The 22,086-nt window shown below is 37.2% G+C and overlaps 1 protein-coding gene across 2 annotated transcripts in view; it reads left to right on the plus strand.

Moving 5' to 3' along the window:
• Window positions 1–21,355, plus strand: part of LOC103133600 (regulator of G protein signaling 7) — a 54,450-nt gene extending 33,095 nt beyond the window's left edge. Inside the window, exons 4-18 of one of the 2 annotated variants that reach the window (XM_016668002.1) lie at window positions 2,838–2,888; window positions 8,763–8,869; window positions 9,935–9,986; window positions 11,230–11,294; window positions 11,569–11,645; window positions 11,798–11,879; window positions 14,242–14,316; window positions 14,420–14,518; window positions 14,764–14,825; window positions 15,243–15,353; window positions 15,502–15,627; window positions 17,086–17,272; window positions 17,519–17,608; window positions 18,075–18,111; window positions 20,536–21,355. In XM_016668002.1, the coding sequence (XP_016523488.1) occupies window positions 2,838–2,888; window positions 8,763–8,869; window positions 9,935–9,986; window positions 11,230–11,294; window positions 11,569–11,645; window positions 11,798–11,879; window positions 14,242–14,316; window positions 14,420–14,518; window positions 14,764–14,825; window positions 15,243–15,353; window positions 15,502–15,627; window positions 17,086–17,272; window positions 17,519–17,608; window positions 18,075–18,095 (1,205 nt within the window). In that variant the 3' untranslated portion in view covers window positions 18,096–18,111; window positions 20,536–21,355. The remainder of the gene's footprint in view (window positions 1–2,837; window positions 2,889–8,762; window positions 8,870–9,934; window positions 9,987–11,229; window positions 11,295–11,568; window positions 11,646–11,797; window positions 11,880–14,241; window positions 14,317–14,419; window positions 14,519–14,763; window positions 14,826–15,242; window positions 15,354–15,501; window positions 15,628–17,085; window positions 17,273–17,518; window positions 17,609–18,074; window positions 18,112–20,535) is intronic. The other variant, XM_007545412.2, reaches the window with a different exon arrangement.
• The last annotated feature ends 731 nt before the right edge of the window (window positions 21,356–22,086 follow it).

Genomic DNA, 22,086 nt, shown 5'->3' on the forward strand with positions numbered 1-22,086 from the left:
CATATATATATATGCGTGTTAGAATTATCAGTCTTTTAACTGATAAGAGCAATATTCCGAGAACGCGGTTGGACCGAATCAAACATATTTTTCTTCATCACTGAACTCCAATATTAGCCTTTTAGAGCTCCTGCCGTTTAAGCTGGGGATGTGTGTCTAATAATTGCAAAGAGATTTCATCCAGCTGGTAAAGTGTGTTCTTGGCATGGAGAGTGGGAAAGCATTATGCTCGAAATATAATAACCTGGCATGTTGTGCAGTCCTTGGCAGTTTTAATGTTTATCTCATTTAAATTGTCAGTTTCATACTTTCAAAGAACCTTTGGATGTCCACTTCTCCCCAACATTTTAGATGCATCACATTTAAAAAAGATGTCGGTGTGACTGTCTTTTTTTAAATGTTTCCTCTAATGTTCAACAAAGTTTAAAGTTATATTTGTAACTGCATCTGATTCAAACAACTTTTTTTTCTTCTCGACAGTAAATCAGAAAGGTTTTCTTGTTCCAGATCAGTTACAATTACCAAATTTGCAAATGCATTCAGGGATAATTACCTTAATTGTTGAAGACATGTCGTGTGGTCTCATGAAAGCTAAACTGTTGAAGGACAAAGGGGAAAGACTGCAAGGCAAATAGTAAATATTCAAATCTGATATATCAGACAGTGATGAGAAAATGGTTGTGTCTTAATACTGCATATTTATCTAAACATCTTGCTTCAACTTTATATTTTAAAGGTGGGGATGCGATTACATGCCACGTTCTAGTGACAGTCATCGATTACTCAGTCACCAGCTTTAACTTCCTTACACACTCACTTTCTCTGTTCCCTACAACGGTTTCCATAATGTGCTGCAGGCTTGTGGTGAGAGATATATTGACACATCAATTGAAGGCGTGAATTCAGTATACCTGAAATGAAACTGAATTTATTGCATTGAAATTGAATTGTATTGGCTGATAAATTGTTATTGTAAGATAAATTAGTTTTTTAATTTGACTTTCTTTCTGATCCCCTTCTGTGGTTATTAAATAATTCAAATTTCAATATAAATAAATGGTCTACACACTAAATACGAGAAACTATCTTGATATGTTATTATTACAGTGTTTTTAGCATTGATATCAATATTATTGTTAATACTACTAGAGCTACTATTAGTAATACCTATTGAATATTGTAAGCGCATCATTTAATGTACGACATTAATCATTAATCAGAGTAGAATAAAGGTATATTGCTACACAAGTTATGAATAAGAAGAAATATGTGTGAGGTTGCCTCAAACAGGCTGGATTTTTATAAGTTTATACTTCTATCTACTCCTTTGAATGTTTAACATTTATTGTATTAGTCATTTTATTTGCCGTTTATAACATCTAATAAACATACAAAATGAAATAAATCAATAAATAAATACTTTTGGAATTCTTTTTTTTTTTTTTTTTTACAAATGAATCACCATTTTTATGTTTTGAAGCACAACAGTGGTTAAATAAATAGATATCTGTTTACCATGAGTGTGTCTCTTTAGTGTGACAATGTGATATATTGTCAGCTGCGGTACAACTGATCTAAAGCTAAAAACATTTCAGCTGCTGTCGTCTGTTTGCTCAAACACATGTGAAGGTCAGTAAAGGATCATCTTCTCTTTTCTTTGCAACAGTAAAATGTTGCACTGTCATTAGTTTTCTCTCTCTCTTGGATTGCTCTGTGTTCTGAATTAGTTTCTTTTTTTTTTGGATATGTAATGTTTTTTTCTGAGCCATTGTTAAGTTTTCGATCATTTTGATGCAAAAAAATAAATAACTGCTCACTGAAACTGACACCTGAATATGCCAGTGTATGGTTGTGACACTTCTCAATTTAGAATCAAGCCTTAATGGAAAATTAAACACACGCTGTATTCAAGCTGGCTCTAAGAAAGTAGGTCAACCTTCATAGGATGAAAATGGGATGGTGCTAATTACATTCGCCCATCAAAACTCACATCTAGTTAGTGTATGAGCAAATGCAAAGGGGGATGCAATAGAGGTGAAATAAAAAAATTCAGTCGCACAGAGTGGCAGCTTGATGGACATAACATCAGCCACAGGGCTACTCTGTCTCGTTGCATGAATTCCCCCATGTCTCCATTTCACACCTTTTTCCTGCCTTCTGTGCCTTTGGTCTACTTAGCACACCTTCACCTGTCACTATGACAGACAGTAATGATTGCTCGGAAAATATATAGTCAAAGTGCCAAAGTCGCATGTTGTGTCGGAGTGTGAAAATGCTCGAGGGAGAGCAAAGGATGCTGTTATGTTTGCCTGGGATGTGAAAATGATTCAGTCACATTCTCAGCGGTAAAGTTGCAAAAATGGCAGCCGTCATATAAAAGACGTTCCACGTTCCTGCATGTAAAAGTGGCGCATGAGTCACGTGGACAATCCCCTTTTCTCACCTCTACTTTGTTTATGCTGGTGTGCAACATAGCATGCAATCACCGACTTATTAAATGCTTTGAGTCACAAATTCTGTTGTTATGCGGCACATAATACGTGCTTCAACCTGCCTTTGTACCCGGTGTCATTTATATTAATGGTTTGGAGCCAAAGAGAGCAAGCCTGAAGAGGGTGTCAGAAAAGAATATTGGATAATGGATGGCCTATTAACCACCTACATGGTGCAAGGCGAGAGACATTTGTATGCGCTGTGGTAATGAAGGGAGGTGGACAAGGTTAAGGGTGACATTGTTTTCTGTTTCACTCGCATTTATATGCAGAAGGCATTTGAGCGCATTGGTAAATTCTTAGCTATGTCGATGATTCATACTTATGTACGCTCTCTTATTACAGGTTCTGATATTGTACAATGGCTCATGAAGAACCTGGACATTGAAGATCAAGGTACGTTTTTGATAAGATGCATTCAGTTTTATTTATTGGTCGAAGAACAAAACAGAAAAAACCAACAAAACCTGATTTGGTAACTAAATCAGTGTAAACGCTGATATAGTTATCAGAAAACAGGGACAGCTAGAAGATCAAGAGCACAAATGTTGCTAAAACTGACAACTTGGTGCTCACTTAAATTGATACTAAAAATCTAATTAAAGTACTAAGATCTCAAATCTGACAAACTACTTCTAGTGCCTACAAACTAAATGTAGCTCTAGTAATAAACCTGCTACTGTTCGCCCTTCTGTTCTCCATGGAGTAACCCTGGTAAAAATCAGGCTGCTGGGATGTTTGGGTCACCAGCCTGCAGTTGGTTGATTAACCAGCATGCTACTCGTATTTTGCTGCCGCTAGTCTTAAACAGAGTGAAAAGTGGTGTGATTTTAGATTCCAATTATAACTATTCATACCATTTATGACCAGAAACTGCTACACTTGTACTTCATGCAAGTCACCATGCAAATCACCATGCAAGTCACTTGAAAGTGTAGTAATGTTCTTTCAGCCAGCTGTCAGCCAATGCCATGCAGTAGTTTGGCATTCAAGGTGTCTAGGTGGCTAAACATGGAGCTTTTCCCCAATTAGTGTTCAAAAATAAGTTTCTAGTGTAAATGAAGCCATGTAAATATTTAATGGTGGCTAATATTACGTCATACACCATGAATGTTGTTTTAAATAGTGAAAATCAGCTGATTAGCTTTTAATTTTTGTGTGCACTACATGAAAAGAACACACTAACGCAAATGTACCAGTCTAGTGTTACATTTTTCTTTCAGCTGTCTTTCTGACCGTAAACTTTTGAACACTCACAATTCCTACTCTTGTTTTTCTTTTTAATATTCTTATTTGTCTTGTTTTGTTTGTGTGACAATCTGTAAGACTCAGATGACTATTTCAACATTTTATGGTACATGCAGTAAAATAACGAACATAAAACAAAGCACTCACTTGAACTGGAGATGGAAAGAAAGGCAAACTGGAAAAGCAGCACTGAAGACTTTATGTGAATTAATCTCCATTTTATACACAGTATGTGCAAGTATGTCAGTTGTCAAAACTTGGTGATGTTGTATTGTAGATTCCAAGCTTTGCTGTATCATTCTGTCTTCCATCGCCAGTAATTGCACTGAGCAAATTTACATTTATTGTACATTTTATGTTTGGCTATACACATGAAAATGTCTTCCAAAAGATTTGCTGTTTATCAGTGCAGACTAAAACATCCTGTGACAGTGACCTGTCTGAGAACATGTCAGCGAGCAACACTTCTTGTCCCCACAGACTGTTTCTTTCAGATCTGAGCGCTTTCCGCAGAACGGACACAAAACATGCTGTCAGTAACCCCACAGTGGCAAACGCTATGTTCGTTTTAAATCTCTGTGACTTTCGCTGAGGCCAACTCCTGCAGGAGATGACAAACGACTAACTGAGGTGCAATTAATTGGGCTCAGCACAGCACAACAGCAGCAGCCACACGAAGTTTATTAAGTGAAGGCAAATGAGCTTATATTTGAGCTGAGTGGAGATCATGAGTTTTTTTTTTTTTGCTAAATGAATCCCTCAGATAATACACTCACACCAGCCCGTTTATCCTCTCATTTGGAAATCTCAGTTTATTCAGACCCATTTTAATGTGGCTTATTTTATTTATTTCAATCTAATATGTTCCGTTACACAGTGGACTATCTAATTCTAACTATATTTTACCTATAGGAGCTTATATCATGACGGACAAGGACCTGAGTTATGTTGCAACCACACAGTGAGCTTAATGGCAAAAAAAAAAAAAAAAAAAAAGCTAAAAACTTCACGTTTAAATAACTGCAAAGGGCAATATTTCAAGGCCAACAGATCTCATTCACAACCATTAGACACTTTCTCCAGCCCAACTGGATGTTTGAGAGTGATGCCAGAAAAAAAAACAAAACTATTTTTTTGCTCTACAGTCGAGTTTTCTAAACTCTTCTATGGCTTTTAGTGGAACTGTGTGCTTCAGTCAGAGGGGATTAAAGCTTTAGGATCTATGATGCTTTTGGCATGTCTCAGACCTTGTTGAAGTGTATGGCGTTGTGAGAGATGGGTCACTATTTTATAAATTTCTGTGTTCAAATTAAAAATGTTTTGCCGATAAAATTTTAAATTCCCTTTGATTTCTCTGTATGTGTGGATTGATGGTGACATCTGGTGTGAATATCAAGTCAGTGGCCCTACCACCTTAACTGAGGAAAATGTGGAGACGTTCAATACCTATTTTACCCTGCTGTAGGTTGACACTTTGAAAACATTGATGTCAATTTGACCTTATTATGCTGAGTGAGAAAAAAAATCTCTTGATAAATAAATGTCTATTTCTGTATTTTCCAAGCAAACATTTAATTTTTTTTCTTAAATGAGAAGATAATTATTTCAGTTTTCTTAATTTAGTCAAATAAATCTGTCAGACATCCAGACATTCAGCTTTTGATTTAATTTACATGCAGTTCTGAAATTCATTTGGAAGAAATGTACAGCTACTTATCATCTGTGTGAAAATGATAGGATAGATCCTTAAAAGACGACAGGTGGCTCTCCATTACGCAAACGCACCAAAATGGCAATATAATGTATGTAAATAGAGTTCAGGTGCAGCTTACAGGTTAATAACGCACTGAAAGTATGGCTCTGTTTATATTCCACTGCATGCCTAATGATGAACCCTGCTGGGACAGCTCAAATTATGTTCATCCCACAGGAAAGAAAAACGACACAGATGTGAGAATGTAGAAAATTAACTTATTTTCAAGCCTTTTTCCTACATAATAACTGGTCTATTATTGTCATAATAGACCAGTTAGCTGCAGCTAAAAGTACAAGTACTGATATGATGAAGCAACTCTTTTACATAATAACTTAAAAAATGTGATAAAACTTTGCAGTGGAGTACATGGCTTAAATTTATGGTTAAAATAGTTTAATACATCACTGACATTTGCTTTGTAGGATATAATAATCCAACAGTCTACATAGTGGTTTTATTGTTATTTAAATGCTTGGTAGAAAAAATATTTCTCAAATAGAAGCAGTTCTAGACCTTACATGAATAAGCAAATCTCAATAAACACCTGAGGGGAACTCAGCAGACACCAACAAATAAAAGGAAGCTAATAATAATCCAGCAGTGTGCTAAACTGTCAAGAGTGTGCACCAGGTAGGGTCTGATTTTTGCATATGAAAGAGCATTTAATCCACACCGATAGATGTAGCAGGGAAATGATCTCAGGGGGAGGACACAGGGCTTAGCCTGGAGAGGATACATTTATTTCTCCATCATGATCTTTATCTTCTGTGTCAAGCTTTTTTTTTTTTTCTTAAATCTTTTCCCCATCTGAGTCAAAACTCTCTGCTGTAGATAACATTTCCCTCTCTGCTGAGATTGCCCCCTTTCACACATTGAAGCTGACAGGCTGCATGTTTAAAAGGTTCATTGTCAATAATCACATTTTTAAATCATGTTTATATAAAAGATCTCCTAACTGCTACAAAAAGCTAAATGGCTGATTAGGAGGGTCATGTGTACAAGCTGACATCCAGCATGCAGTAGATGTAAGGACGAAGGAAAAGGCTGGTTGGTGACACTGTTTGTAGCATTGTTGCCATGCCTGTAAGTCCAAAAACATGTGACTGTACGGTTAATTGGTTACCATGTTAGAGAGTGTGCATGCATGGTTGTTTGTCCTGTGTGTCTCTGTGTTGCCCTGTGAAAAGTAAGGCCAGACTCACAGCTAAACATTTCTTTGTGAATGTAAATAAAATATAAATGTAGGTGTTTTCCTTTTGACTGTTTTTTTGTCATCACTGGATGAGATGTGTAAATTCAATCTGAGATGATCAGAACAGTTTTCAATATTTTGTGCTCACGTAAATATTCCAAGCACAACTGAATTCAGCTTTTAAGATAATGACAGATAATGGCCAAGTCATTTTCCCTTAGTATAAATCAGGTAAAAATACATAACACTGTTGTTAAGGTCTTCATTAATACAATACTTTTTTTGTTCTTCTACTATTTTAATGTCTAATAATGGTAACTATTATGACAAAACTATATATATGGAAAATTGTTGATGCTATATTACACGAAAAATAAGTCTTTAAAAAAATGGCTGTTCTTTAAAGTAAGATACAAAAAGCTGGCAATATTGTGAATGTCAGTGTAGATGCTAGATAGCTGTATGGATAAAAAAATATATATTTTTATCTAGTATTTTCAGAAGACCTGACGAGCTTCTTCAGATCCTTAGCTCCTTCTTCAGGTTTTATAAATCTAAATCATATGAAGAAATCAGAGCTGATGGATCATATAAGGAATTGCTCTTAGACATAACACTGAAGCTGAAGAGGAAGGAGTTGTGTTATGAGTAAACAGATTTAAATAAAGTATGAGTCATTATTTATTAATAAATTGAACCTTGTCACAAATGTGCTTGCGCACAAACACACACACACAAACACACCCACACACACAGACATCCTGACCTCTTAAAGCTGCAACAGTCTCCTCAATGCTAAGGGAAAAGCTGGTCTATATTTATCCTTCACACATGGAACCGGTGTGTTTAGATGTGTAAGTGTCAGGGAGTGAGAGGGCTGCAATGTACTTGTTTTCTGCAGCAAGTCTCTGTTAGTGCATTTAGACTATAAGAGACATTTCAACTCCATCTTCCAGTTTTGTTAGAAACAGAGACTGAAGCTCTGCTTTATGGAACCTCATGCAAATGACGTATTTCCTGTGCCGGCTGCTAATGAACAAAATGTGTCAACACATTAAAAGAAACATGAAGGTCTTGTAGATCCACAACGGCAGGAAATACCTGGTGGCAGATATTGAGACACCCGGTGGAGGATGATGAGATGTTTTCATTATCTGATGGTTTTAAATCAGGAACAGTAAACCATGTGCTGCGCAGCGCCCGGGGGGGGGAAGCGGGTTTTCACTCCAACCAGGCACAACACCAGGTGATGTGACTGATGAGTTCCGCCTCTCCCGCTGAAGGTGGGCTAATCAGCCAGACCCCCGACTGCGCTGTGTGTTGTTGGAATGGAGGCCTGCCTATCCATCTGTCAAAGCAGCGCTTCCTGATTCAAGGACTGGTGCTCAGAGTCATTATTTAGTCCAGGATGGATGTGCAGCTCGGAAAGATGGTGGGCTGCATTAACCAACTTTACCCTCTGAAAGCAATTCATGATAGTTGATTTAATTCACACGTGACTAAATAAAGTAGTTCAATACAATGCTACTCCCTGTATCCGTCTAGCTTACTTATGGGCCAATTTATCTTGGTTCTATCACATAAGGTCCCAATTAAATGTGACATGGATTATTTACATGCAGATTGTTGTTTTTGAAAGGTGTTTTGAGTTAATTGTGATGATTTTCAGCTTACAGCTAAAGAAACATGATGAGTAGTTTATCACCATAGACCAATAAAAAAAAATCACTTTTATACAGAAATAGGAGCTTAATAAAAAGTATGTTTAATACTTGATTAAAGGCTATTTTCAAAAGATGCCTTTTGTCTGAGAAACATCTGAACACATAATCCAATTTATTGCATAATTCCTACCAAAGGAGAATTATTAAATAGACAACATCTCTATGACTGGGCTTTATGCATTATTAATGTGCTTTAAAGCAGAAAAAGTGGAGACCAAAACAATAGCTTGTGGATTATTAGTTTTTTTTAGACTGCATATAGTTATTTGTACCAGCACTTGGATCAACAGAACCAACACTGGAAGACCAAAATGTAATCTGACTCTTCACTCTTGTCTGTTTTCTCCTAGTGGAGGCTCTTCACTTAGGGACACTGATGGCTGCACATGGTTACTTCTTCCCTATTTCAGACCATGTCCTTACTCTCAAAGATGACGGCACTTTCTACAGGTTTCAGGTAACAACATTCGTGCACAGAAGGATTTTACTTTAACATCTACATAAGTGGGATCTGGAACCTAATTCATTGCTGCCCGGGGCAGCAATAAAGTCTGAAGTTATAAAACTGACAGTTAAGTGTTGGGTTGTTGTTTTTCAAAATTCTCCCTGTTATTTTTCCACATTTTTGTGCGTGCAGGTTATTCTTTTAAATGCTTTTGCTCATGTTTGATCCACTGATGAGTCATTCATTGCTCAAAGTGTATTTATAGCAACTTGCATGCAACATTGTGCAACAAAGTGTTTTGTGAATGCATAAAACAGATTTAAATACATAGAAACAGCAGCAGATCATTTCAAGCTAAATGCATTTTAAAATAATTTCCAAATAAACCAGGTAACCACAGAGGACACTGAATTGTAAAAATGCAAATAAATATGCAGAGCCACTGACCAGAAGGTTTTAATCTGGTGTGTCAATCTCAGCCAAGAATTTATAGAAACCTTAACACAGTTGAAAATGTTCTCTAGTCTCCACTCCAACCAATATACAGGCTGTGGCTGAAAACAGGAGTAAATCAGGAGTTGCAGTACTTCATTGTTGTTAATGGTTCACAAATATAGAAGAAAAAGCACATTATTCTGAATGCCTGCAAAGACAGACAGTTATAGTGATTTTTTTATTTTTATTTTTTTGGTTCCCCAAGTGTGCTACAAAGAGCTGACCTGAGTAAATCAATACCTAAGACTGTTTTTGTTGGTGGTTGGCGTCACTTTGCTTTTTATGTGTAATCGGTTCTCATCTGAGGCCGGTCTATACAATGCTGCCCTGAGGAGAGTCAAGATTCATGTTTGTGTCTGCTCTGAGCTCTCTTTCTGAAGAGAGCGGATGTTCTTTAGACCCAACACCAAACCCATTATACAGTAAAGTATTTTGTGTGACTGATGTCATGCTGTAGTTCTAAGCCCCTTTATCATGGTGGTAAAAAAAAAGATTAAAAAAAATTGATTTGAAGAACTGTATTCTTCGTTATGTACCGGTTTCTTTGTGTCTTGTTTCCTAATTTTCTTATCTTTCTTCCAGACTCCATACTTTTGGCCGTCTAATTGCTGGGAACCCGAAAACACAGACTATGGTGAGAGAAATGTTGTAATGATCTGTTCATTAAAGTGCCTTGCAGAAGAATTCAGCCCCCTTGAACATTTTCTTATTTTGCCAAATAACAACCATGACTTTAAAGTATTTCACTGGGGTTTTTCCAAAACCCCAATGAAATAGACACGAGACAACAGATTCACGCATTGACAAAATTGTTGGTACCACTCTGAAACCGATTCCGTTGAACCATAATTCAAAAGCAATGTCTGACTTTCACTGGTCAATTTTCCATAATTTAAAAAAAAATGTATTGGTACTTTTTTGACCATTGTGAGTTTATGACTATTGTGAGTATGTTTATACTGCGCAATTACATGATTCCACAAAATATTCACTCAACAGGGCTAAATACAAATGCATGTCACCGCTTTTCAGTGTTATTTGTAAAAGGAAATTGATGTCTTTCCACTTCACAATTGTCCTTGATCTTCTGTGGTCATGTTTGCACTTCTCATGTCACAAAATAAGAATAAATGAATGGCCTTGAATGCTTTAGTAAATCATTGTGTTTAGACAACGTTATTTGAATTAATTTGCGCCTACATTGTGGTTTTATAAATATTCCTGAAACTGAAGCTGTAGCCGTGCTCCTCGATTCCATGTAGCAGCGTCCTCGACAGCAGCAATGTGTTGCATCTGGACAGAAAAGTGGAGACGTGTCTGCGTGCACGCACCTGTTGTTCACAGTTGGCTGAGCATTTTAATGTTGGTACAGAGAGGAGCTTTTCATTTTTACAGACAAGCAGAGTGGAGATAAAGCTTTCATAATGCCAAAAATGTTTTTTTGATGAATACCCGCACCCTAGTAGGTCTGTCATTTGCAGCAGAAGAGGGAAAGGGCTAAAGCTCACTGTGGGAATAATCCCGGGAGCGCCAGGGGAACTTCGAGAGCAGCAGATGCCGAGGCTGATTCACGTGAATGATGCCCCATAATGAAAACAGTCTAATGGCATAATGAAGCTCCCGCATTACGGTCCGTTAACAAAGAGATGAAGGGACGATTATAGCACAGGAAGAGATCAAAAAGTCAGGGATGCACACACAAGCGCTCGCAGTAACAGACGCGCTCGCAGCGTGCACAGCTAAATGACCTTTGCGATTTTGCAGGCCAGTTTAAATGTGCAGTTGAGAGGATTAAACGCATAAGCGCCGAGCCACTTAAAGCAAAGCTGAGATTCTGTTCTCTTTTTATTACCAATATTTCCCTCTGTTTTTTCCAGCCGTTTACCTCTGCAAAAGAACAATGCAAAACAAAGCACGTCTGGAGCTCGCCGACTATGAAGCGGTAAGTAAAAAGTCTGTTGTTAGTGTCACCTCTTCAAGTATGGCCGCTATTTATGTGTTGGCACATCTCACCGAGTCTCTCTCTGTTTACTTTCTTTCAAGATAACAATGAACACAACTGCTTTTACTTCATGCTTAATCAGTGACTTAGACATTTTCTAGGGTCCTTTTTTGATTTTAAAGATAGGAATGTATCCGCCTGTCAAGCAGATATAAAAAAGCTAAGTTTCCTCAAAAGCCTGTCTTTTCTCATTTGTTTTTTGTTTCACCCACAGGAGAGCTTAGCAAGGCTACAGAGAGCTTTCGCCAGAAAATGGGAGTTCATCTTTATGCAAGCAGAAGCACAAGCAAAGTAAGTTACTAAAAGAACCACATACGCATTGAGCCATGATAAGCGAGTCCTCTTCTTGTTATGAATCATGTTAGGATGATACCATCATGCTTATTAACAGATGTGCACATCAGAGGGAATATGGGGGTTTTGATTAATTTTTCTGTCTCCAGGGTTGACAAAAAAAGGGACAAAATTGAGAGGAAAATTCTCGACAGTCAGGAAAGAGCATTCTGGGACGTGCACCGACCAGTGGTGAGTAAATCCACAGGCTGTATTGTTGCGGCTTAATAATGCTGGAATTCATAATATTTCTGATGATCAACACTATGATCCCTTTGAAAAAACTAATCAACCTGCACACCCTGTTCCAGCATTCTCAATTGGAAATTAGTACCGTGAAGAAAAACATACCTCGCACCTCTTGAGCTTTTTTGTCGTCAGTCAATTTCGCTAAAGTTGTATGTGATAGATGATAAACTTTAAGAAAAACAATCATGCATTTTTTCAACATTATTACAAACAAAACTCTGAAAAGATATGTCACTCATCTGTATTAAAGTCCCCTTATTCAAAAAACCCAAATAGATCCCAGTGCAACCAACTGCTGTCAAAGGTCAACTCACATCATTAATCCAATCTCAGTGAAAAAAAATAACTTTTCTATGAAAATTGGGGAGGTTTCTTCAATAACATCAGAGAACAAAAAGCTTGAAAGACAGGGAACACGGTAGAAAAGTCAGAAATTAAGCTAGATTTGGAAAATGAACATCTACCCACTCTGACTGAGCTCTTTTTGAAAAGAAGAATGGACAATTTTTTCAGTTTCTTGATGTGCAAAGATGATAGAACCATAGTTTATTTAAAGCTGGTACTTAAATAAAAAGTGGTTTTATCAAAGCATCAACTCAGGTAGTCTGAATACAAATGGATGCTAACCTTAAAGTTTTTTGTAATGCATCCTTTAACTTACACGCCACATCTAGACTTTCAAGTTTTTCCTTATAACATGACAAAACTCAAAGGTTAAACGGATTAGGCACTGAACATGCGATGAAGCATAAAACTCAACGGGTTACTATTTCACACCTTTCAATCCCAGTAGGGATGTATCAAGGTGTTTAATAAAGAAATTATGTTTTGAAAATGTCAAAACATAATTTTGACATTTGACACTTATTGAAGCACACTTATTTTACACCAGGATCTTAACATTGATCCTGCAGTGATTTTTACATAGGTCTATAAAAATGTTTTATTATAAGAGTATGTGCATCTTTGCACATACTCTATGGATTATACAATGTTACGTGCTTCCTGCAACATTTAAATGTTGTAAAGAAGCGAAGCCACTGCAGAGCCACTGACGTGTGTTTGCCTTTGTCATACACATGAAATGCCACATCAATAACTGTCACAACACATCAGCTTCAGTAGCGCTTTTTACCTTGTTCTCTGCACACTTGCTTTGCATTAGCATTTAGTTTTCTCCCTCCTGAGTTTAAAGGGTCTCCTCTGCTGCGTTTCTTCTAAAGACAGTTTGGCGGTTAATTGGAAAATAACAAGTTCAATTTATGCGTCCTTGGAGCAACATAATCAATATTAATTCAAATTTCACAGTGATGCCGTCGAGCTTCTTAGCTCCGTTTTTCTGCAAGAGGGCTAGATTATGACCACTTGTTCAATCAGCCAGAAGCTGTACTCTGAAAGTCTGAGTTCCTGCTCCTTGACATTTTCTTTTCTTTTTTTTCCCGCATCAGCTGGCACATTTCTTGTTTAATTAAACACCATTTGACACATTACCTTAGATATTTCACTGCATGGTTAGGCATATTAGATTTGATTAGCTGATACTCTTTTAGTGTAGGACAAATTGCACTTTGAACCCTGAGGTGGTGTAGACTGTAGAGGATCTGGGAAGCTTCAGGGAGATACAATGGGCTGTTAATCTTCTTTTATACATATATATATATATATATATATATATATATATATATAAAATAGAAAATACAGTACCTTGTGAAGGCCTTAGGGGAATGCCAGAGAACTTTGGAGAGCAAGACCAAGAAACTAAAACTACCTAACATGACGAGTACATCTGATAAAAATGATCAAGTAGAAGAATCTGTCAAATATTAGTGGTACTCATTGCAAATCTGGACTTTGTGGAAAAGCCATTGTTTTCCAAAATTTATGTGGAGAGCACAACAAACCCATCGGAACCTGGAGAAGTTTTGAGTGGAGGTTCGCTCAGTAATTCAGTTGTACATAAGCGTCTCATGACACGACACATTTACTCTGTTCAAGGCATGGCAGCACTACTTCAACATATTTTCACTCCAGTAAAAGTAAAAACCTGCCATCCAAGAAATTACTCTAAGAGTAAAAAATATATAGATTTGGTAAAAAGTCTACTCAAACTCAATCATTTAATATTTAGGGGGGGGGGGGCTACGAAAGTCTACTATTTTCATGTACTGTATCTCTTTTAAAGTGCCACACATACAATGTATCCATTCCATCAGAAACATTTCCAGTAGAAGGAAAATAACTATCTACAATTGAAATGGTGAAGCTAAATTAAACCCTTATTATTTACATTTCTCTCTTATCGCAGCCTGGTTGTGTGAATACAACAGAAGTCGACATAAAGAAGTCCTCCAGAATGAAAAATCCACACAAAACCAGAAAGGTATCCTAGTTCGTACACACCGCTCTTGTTCTTGCTCATGTTATTCTGCGTATTCCAGAGCTAATGATTCTGATGCATGCTTGTGACTGGTTTGTCATGTCAGTCGGTGTACGGGCTACAGAATGACATCCGTACCCACAGTCCTACCCACACCCCCACTCCAGAGGCCAAACAACCCACAAAAGAAGAGCTGCAAGAACAGGTTAGACCTGAAAACGGTTATCACGCTTTACTGACAGGATGTCAACGAGACAATTCTGTAAATTCTTTGTAGGAGGCTTTGTTCATTTCAGTGTAATTTGTGCATCACTTCTATTTTCATAAAATGGAGTAAAAATTGGGTTGAATGTGGTAAATTTAGTGCATGGAGTAAAATAATCTCATTTGATGGATGTATTTTCTTCTGAGAGTTTACTGCATGCTTGCTGTCCCATGCTGTTGTTTCAGATCACCTTTTGGCAATTACAATTAGACCGGCATCGACTGAAAATGTCCAAAGTGGCAGAGAGGTGAGCAATGTTCCTTGTGTCTTCATTGAGTTTAGGCATCGATCTGTTTATTGAGGCGTTAAATGGTCGTAAAATGCGGAGGAACCGAGGACTTTAGTGACCTTGACAAGAGTTTTGGGTTCAGATAAAATCTTTTCTTCTGATCTCATGATACTTGATACTTCATGTGCACGTTTGTCATTTATTCAGTAAAAAATAGACTGCTGTACAATATTCAGAAAAAGTCCTTCTCTATCCTTGCATCCAAACGAGGTGATAACAAACACATTTTATTTCAGATTTTGAAAAGTCTTGACATTGTAAATTCGCCTTTTATTTCTAAGAGGAGTGCATGTTTTCCCTCACAATAATTTCATGATTTATATTTCTGTTTGGCCACAGTGAAGTTTCTGTCTCGTGTTCTGTTGTTTGCAATAGTTTGCTGGGTTACACAGAGCAGTATGTGGAATATGACCCATGCCTCATGCCTCAAGACCCATCTAACCCCTGGATCTCAGATGACACCACACTCTGGGAGCTTGAAGTCAGGTAGCTGCATGACCTCATCAAGTATTCAGTCCAATAACTTCACCTATTTCGCAAGATACTGCAGATTTGTATCTTTTATATATATATATATATATATATATATATATATATATATATATATATTCCTGCTTTCGGTTTCCTTCTCTAGCAAGGAACCAGGCCAGCAGAGGGTAAAGAGGTGGGCGTTCGGTATCGACGAGGTCCTGAAAGATCCTGTTGGAAGAGAGCAGTTCCTGAAGTTCCTCGAGTCGGAATTCAGCTCAGAGAATCTCAGGTGCTTCAGAAAATACAGAAAACTTCCACACAACATACTTTTTGAAATGTTTTATTTTTATTTTATGTGATTACTTGAAGCCAGGTAGCTACACGGATTAAAGCGGCTACCTGCGTTGCGTTATTTATGTTGCAAGATAACGCAACAGAGAGCGCGATTAAATATTGCTTGTTTATTGCAGTGGAGTGAAACCACCAGACCTCAACTGGGTTGCGTTCTTTCTATCACCAAAGCAGCTTCGACTCATCAGAGTATAAACATAGGACATCACTGGCGCTGTGTGGTTTTGTCACTTAACGTCTCTGGTGCAGGGGTTAAATTATTATTTGCTACGCAGAAAGCTGCGTGGATTCAGGGCTGAACTTTAGATTTGACTGTTATCATCTGGGAAACTTCAAAGATTGTCAGACATCCCTCGAGCTGTGTATGTTTATTATAGCCACTCTACACACAGCTGGAAGTGCTCAGAGTTGATAATGAATAATAGTGCAAGGTTTTTTTTTTTTTTTTTTTAGAAAGCAGATTTATTTGTTTCAGTGTATACGAGCTACAAGGATTATTTCCACTAAAGCAAATGGCAATATTTAGAAAAAAAAAGAAAAAGAGAAAGAGTTTCTAATAATAATTAGTAGAGACCAATAATTTTTTTAAGCCATTTTAAAAATATTCTGTTATAAAATTGATATAATTTGGTAAATCTGTTGAAACTAACTTTGCAAAAAAACAAAAAAACAAAAACAAAATAAAAATATGATGGTGTAGTTATATTTAGATATGAATATTTTTACTGTTCACACACCAAAGAAAGTGTAGAGCACCAAAGGTCCATAGGATTCTTACAGACAGCAAATGGCTCATCAGCGCCCTCTGATGGTATGTGCCTGAACTGTAATTCTTCAAACACCACGCATGTCTCAGTTTAACTAAAGTAAAATAACTGTTCATCACTCTTGTTTTAATTCCTAGTGTATATGTAAAAAAAAAACAACAACATGTTTTTAGAAAGTTCCCTAGAGCAGTCTCATCTGTAGTTTGGATAACAAGTCATGTGTGGCTGTGCTGTGACAAAACTACAAGCCCCGTGATTCAGGGAAGCAATAAGCAAGTTATTTCCACACAAGCTGGTGTCCTCTATAGTTAGGAAATTCAAATCACCATTTCGATTTTGCCATTCACTGCCAGTTCTTTCATCATCACAAGGAAGTGTATATTTCAAAAGACATAGCTTAAAATCACAGATTTGAGTATATGGGTAAAATCCTCTGTCAGTAGCGCATTCGAACCTAACCACAGTCTATTGTGGAAATCAAAGTTAGATCATCTATATGTAAAACTCAAGCGGAAAAACCACCAATTTGAGTTGGAAACAGGTTGTACTAGATTATTTTAAGTTGTAAACAAAGCAATCCAAGTACATTTTTAACAAGTACCGTTTTCCTCTCTACTGTTGGGATTCAGGTTCTGGCTTGCAGTCCAGGAACTAAAGAAGCGACCCATCAGAGAGGTCCCAACTCGTGTTCAGGAAATCTGGCAGGAGTTTCTGGCCCCCGGAGCGCCCAGTGCCATCAATGTGGACTCTAAGAGCTATGGCAAAACCACTCAGAATGTCAAAGACCCTGGACGCTATGCCTTTGAGGATGCACAGGTGAGTTATAATTTAGCCATTTGTAGTGATAAGCAAATCTGCACTGCGTATTTCAAATAGTTGGGTAGAAAAAGTTTGTCTCTGAATATTAAATTAAGTGAAAACTATTTTAAAACTGCAGGTTGCAGTATGTAGCTCCCTGCTGTTTGGTAGCTCAGATGCATCTGGCATCTCCTTATCTAAAACACCGTTTTCACTGTATGTGCTGCTTTCGTCCTTAATGCTTTCATTCGGTTTCCTCAACAGGAACACATCTACAAACTGATGAAGAGTGATTCTTATAGCCGTTTCATTCGTTCCAGTGCCTACCAGGAGTTGTTACAGGCAAAGAAGAAGGTACAAGAAAACACAAGTCTTAATTTCAGACATTGAATAATACCTCAAATTACATATGAATGTTAGTAACTATACAGCATTGACAACAACTAACTTATTACTAATATCTATTGTTGTTTAATGGAGTTCAAACAAAGGGTGATTTAAAATAAATATTCATTCAGTAAAAAGTGGGATGCAGAGAGAGCAGAAATTGTTAGTATTGTTCAGGTGTGATTGTTGCAGCTCTGATGTCAAGCTGGGGGAAAAAACAGTGGGTAAACATGAAAACATGATAATTTAGAATAGCTGTAGTGTGTTTATGTTCTTCAAACCTCCTACATTTTCTCTGCCTGTCATTTTGGCAAAGGTTTCAGGTTTATATTTAAAAAGAAGACATTGTATTACCACCTGCATTAAGGTGCGACTTTCTTTTTATGATCAAATTAAATGTAAATACATTCATTTGTCTTTTGTGTCTCCACAGAAAAGTAAAAATTTGTTCTGAAGTCTCTTACTTCCAGGTAACGTCTACGATAAAATACTTAAACTGATGTATTGTGTGGCATCGACATAAAGTATTGTCTGTTTGTCTTTCAAGTGATGCTACATTTAAACGGTGCTTATGGTATAGTTACACCGAGTATTTCAGGATGTTAACATATATTTAATTATTGATATAAATACATACTCAAATGTGTAAAGGTTTCTGGTACTTGAAGGTTCTAAATCTAAAGATTGGATGCATGTCAAACACTAGCTGTGTTGTTTCAAAATACAAATCCGAGAAAAATTAAAGCCATTTATTTTAAATGTTGAATTAAGGTAGGCTTATTGAAGTCAAATATTTACCACTGAGGGGATATTTAAAATGCAGTTTTTTTGTTTGTTTGTTTTTTTAATATTAGAGATTTACAGATCAGAGTTTTGTGGATGAATTCCCACCGACAATGATTTCTGATGAAATTGCACTTGCTATGTTTGTAATTTAAGACATTAATAAAAAGTGAACCAAAGACAAAAGTATTATTGTCTTTAGCATCTCAAATTAGCAATAAGCACAGTTGGCATTAATAACATACAATTAAATCAAGTTAGAAAATTAATTATGATGAAGCTCATATTACAGACTTAGATCATTTTTTTAAAAGACCAACTCTGAAACATTTCTACATCAGTTTTATTTTTTATTATTGTTTAGTGTTCTAAACTTAAATGTCAGATTTTATTAGCTAAAAGCAGAAAATCATCATAGCTAACAAAAATATAGGCTTACATGTTTCACTTTGTGAATTGAGTAACTGAAATAAATAAACTTTTCAATAATTCTTGTTAACTAAATATGCTTAAGCTAAATCCTGAGAAAATCAAAAGATTTCCAGCATTTCCAGATCCAGCATGTTCCATGACAAACAGATACTGAAAAAGATCAAAGAGAGCATCTGTGATGAAATATGTTCTGGCATCTGCTGAAGTCTCACTTCCTGTTTAACAAAAGCAGCCTGAATAAACAGCTGACAAGCCTCGGTGGAAAATAATTAGCTTTTGATTAGTTTCATACACCTTTTGAGCCTCCTCTAACTTCAGTTTTGAACAACTTGAAGACATCTTTGTCTGTTCTGGAGTTTTTTTTTTTTTTGTAGTTTTTGAGCTATTGGTTATGCTAAACATATACTTAAATGACACCCTAGCCCAGTGGTTCCCAATCTTTTTCTTCTGTGCCCCCCCAGTGGTTTCCAAACATTTTCTGCGCCCCCCCCTATGGATTACAAATGGCTGTCTGGTTGAAACGACGCGTGTGACGATGTGACGTCACACGCGTCACACCGTGGCGTGACGTCACCCCCTCCTCACGTCACACGTGGGGAGGGGGTGCAAAATGAATGTACGTAGCTGAAAATAGACACCAACATCGGTAGCCTACAAGGTACTTGTTAAGCNGGAAGTGTGGAAGCCTCTACTGTATCAAATTGACATAGGAATAACAGAGAGTTGGCCATTCTACGGTAAAAATCCAGTGCATACAGTGTTCATGTTTTGTTTTTGTTTTTTCATCCAGACGGCTTCCCGCGCCCCCCCTAGGGGGCGCGCCCCACAGTTTGGGAACCTCTGCCCTAGCCCAATTTGCATAATAAACGGTATTCATGTAACTGTAATGGATGGTTGTTGGAGAGATGGTATTTTAAAAGTGAGAATAAATGTTTATATAATGCCCTAAATACTAGTAGAGTCTGTTGGTGGTAGGTTTGGCACATATGTAACTATTATTAGTCTGGACAAAGAGGTAGCAGAGCTGCCTCTAGCTGAGAGGGACGGTAACACGAGGACTGGGCAGCATGTGAATGATTCTGATTGGAATCCTAAGGAATTTCAAGTCAATAAATAAAGTGACAAAATTGATTAACTGGCTAGCATGACAGCATGCTACGTTTACTAAATGGAAAAAGATTTAATTTTGAATTTTCAACCATCTCGACCAGTTCCAGTTTCAAAATAATTTCTTACTCCATTTGTTATAAATATATATTGTTTGTTAGTATAATGTTGGATCTCCATATTCTGAGTGACTTTGGTCATTATTTCGTCACCTGTAAATGCATTCTATGCATTTTAAAGGTAAATTCTTTAAAATGTCACTTTTATATGCTGCATTGTATTTAAGAATCGTCAATTTGTCATATCGAAACTAATAAAATCCTAAAAAATGTAGGTCATATTTAATTTGCAGATTATCTGTTTATCGAAGCATAAAGAATGAATGTAGATTACTTCTGATGACAAACATGATAAAAGTCGATATAAAATGCGTTTTGGTACTTTTGTTCCATTGGTCAACAGAAAACTTTGAGAAGTGTTGACTCCAAATGTCAAAAGTGGGAAAGACGTTTTTTTTCCACTTTTCACAACTCTGTTTATTGAAACTCGACTCTTTCTTCTTTCCTCTCGAGCACAGGTGAAACCACTGGCAGGCGAGGGACTGCAAAGTTGTGTGCCATGCTAAAAATCAATGGCTTCCCTCTCCCCGGGGTACAAAGAAGGGGAGCCATCGCATCTCATCAACCTCCTCGTCCGTCATCCACTATTGGCTCAGCCAGACAATGAGCCAAGCTTCCTGTTCGTCTGTTGTCCACAAGATGTTGCATGTCCATGGAGAGGACGTTTCAGTTTCTCTCTCCTCTTTCAGTACTGATATTTCCAGTGTTCCCAGAAAGAAGGCGCTGTTGGACTCGAGGGGAGTGAGAGACTAAGAAACAAAATTGGAGAAAGTTCAGTCCAGTGTCCCAGTTCTTTCCATGACAGCTACTCAATCGGGGCACTTTCTCTCACTTCCAGCAGAAACAAATGATGTCAGAGAGAGAAAAAAAAAGAAAAAGACACTGAGAACCCCCCTTTGTCCCCCCCAAGAGAGCAACAGCTTACACTGATAACTTTAAAACAATGTCATTGCTTTACATGAGGTTACAGATGCTTTGTCACGCTATGGGAAGTGTTGTGCAGAATGAATATACAAAATATATATACATATATATTATGATTCTGATTATTTATTGTGCATTTAGTTTGCTTTTCATAATTTGGTTGCACTACAATATTTAGCACATATGATTCTCAAGGCACCTGTAAGGTCTCATCCAGATTTACAAAGACTCTGTCTCCTGTCTTATGTAGAACATCATTCTTTGTTATTCTCTCCTGCATTTATTTTTATACCATATTTAAAGACACTTTTACTTACTTGTATTAATAAAGTTGATCCTCTATCTGTTACGGTGTTGGTCTTGTGCTTTCATCCATGGAGTTTGTGTGAATCTTCCGGGGATCAATGCGCCTCCTGTCCTCCGTAACGTGCAATGCAAGAAACAGACACCAGGAGCTTTGCTTATGCTGTGCACTTTTACAGTCAAACACAAGAGGGCGATAAGTTATTTCTCCATGACTTGGAAGAATCTGACCGTCTTCACAGATCAGTAAATATACAGATAAATGTGAATTTGTCATGCAAAAGTGCCATCATCCTCCGGCCTGCTGAAAAGGGTTATTGTTCATACGTTGGCCTTCTGATGTTTTGCAGGGTCTGTTGATGTTTCAGCTCTTTGATGCCAGAAGTGACCGTCTGTGTTTCCACTGTCTGTGCCCGGCAGTCAGTTTAGCAAGAACCACAAAACAGACAAACATCTTTGTCTCGACTGCATCAAGGAATGCGAACTGTGGCGTTTCTCAAAGCACGCTCTTTATAGATTTGTAGATGTGCATCCAGTGATTTATGGACTGGAGGTTATGAGACTTAATGTGATGTGGTTTTGCTGCCAATGGAAGGTTTGCAGAAGACCTTTGTTTTTACAGTGTCCCTGCTTTTATTGTCTTTGGTGGCAAAGATGTAATGGCTGTCTTTGGAACTTACTTAGATATATAGACACCAGACACATACACACACACACACATATATATATATATATATATATATATATACACACACACACTAAAATGCATAATTTTGA

Source organism: Poecilia formosa, unplaced genomic scaffold, assembly GCF_000485575.1.
Source record: "Poecilia formosa unplaced genomic scaffold, Poecilia_formosa-5.1.2 Scaffold12, whole genome shotgun sequence".
Classification (NCBI taxonomy): domain Eukaryota; kingdom Metazoa; phylum Chordata; class Actinopteri; order Cyprinodontiformes; family Poeciliidae; genus Poecilia; species Poecilia formosa.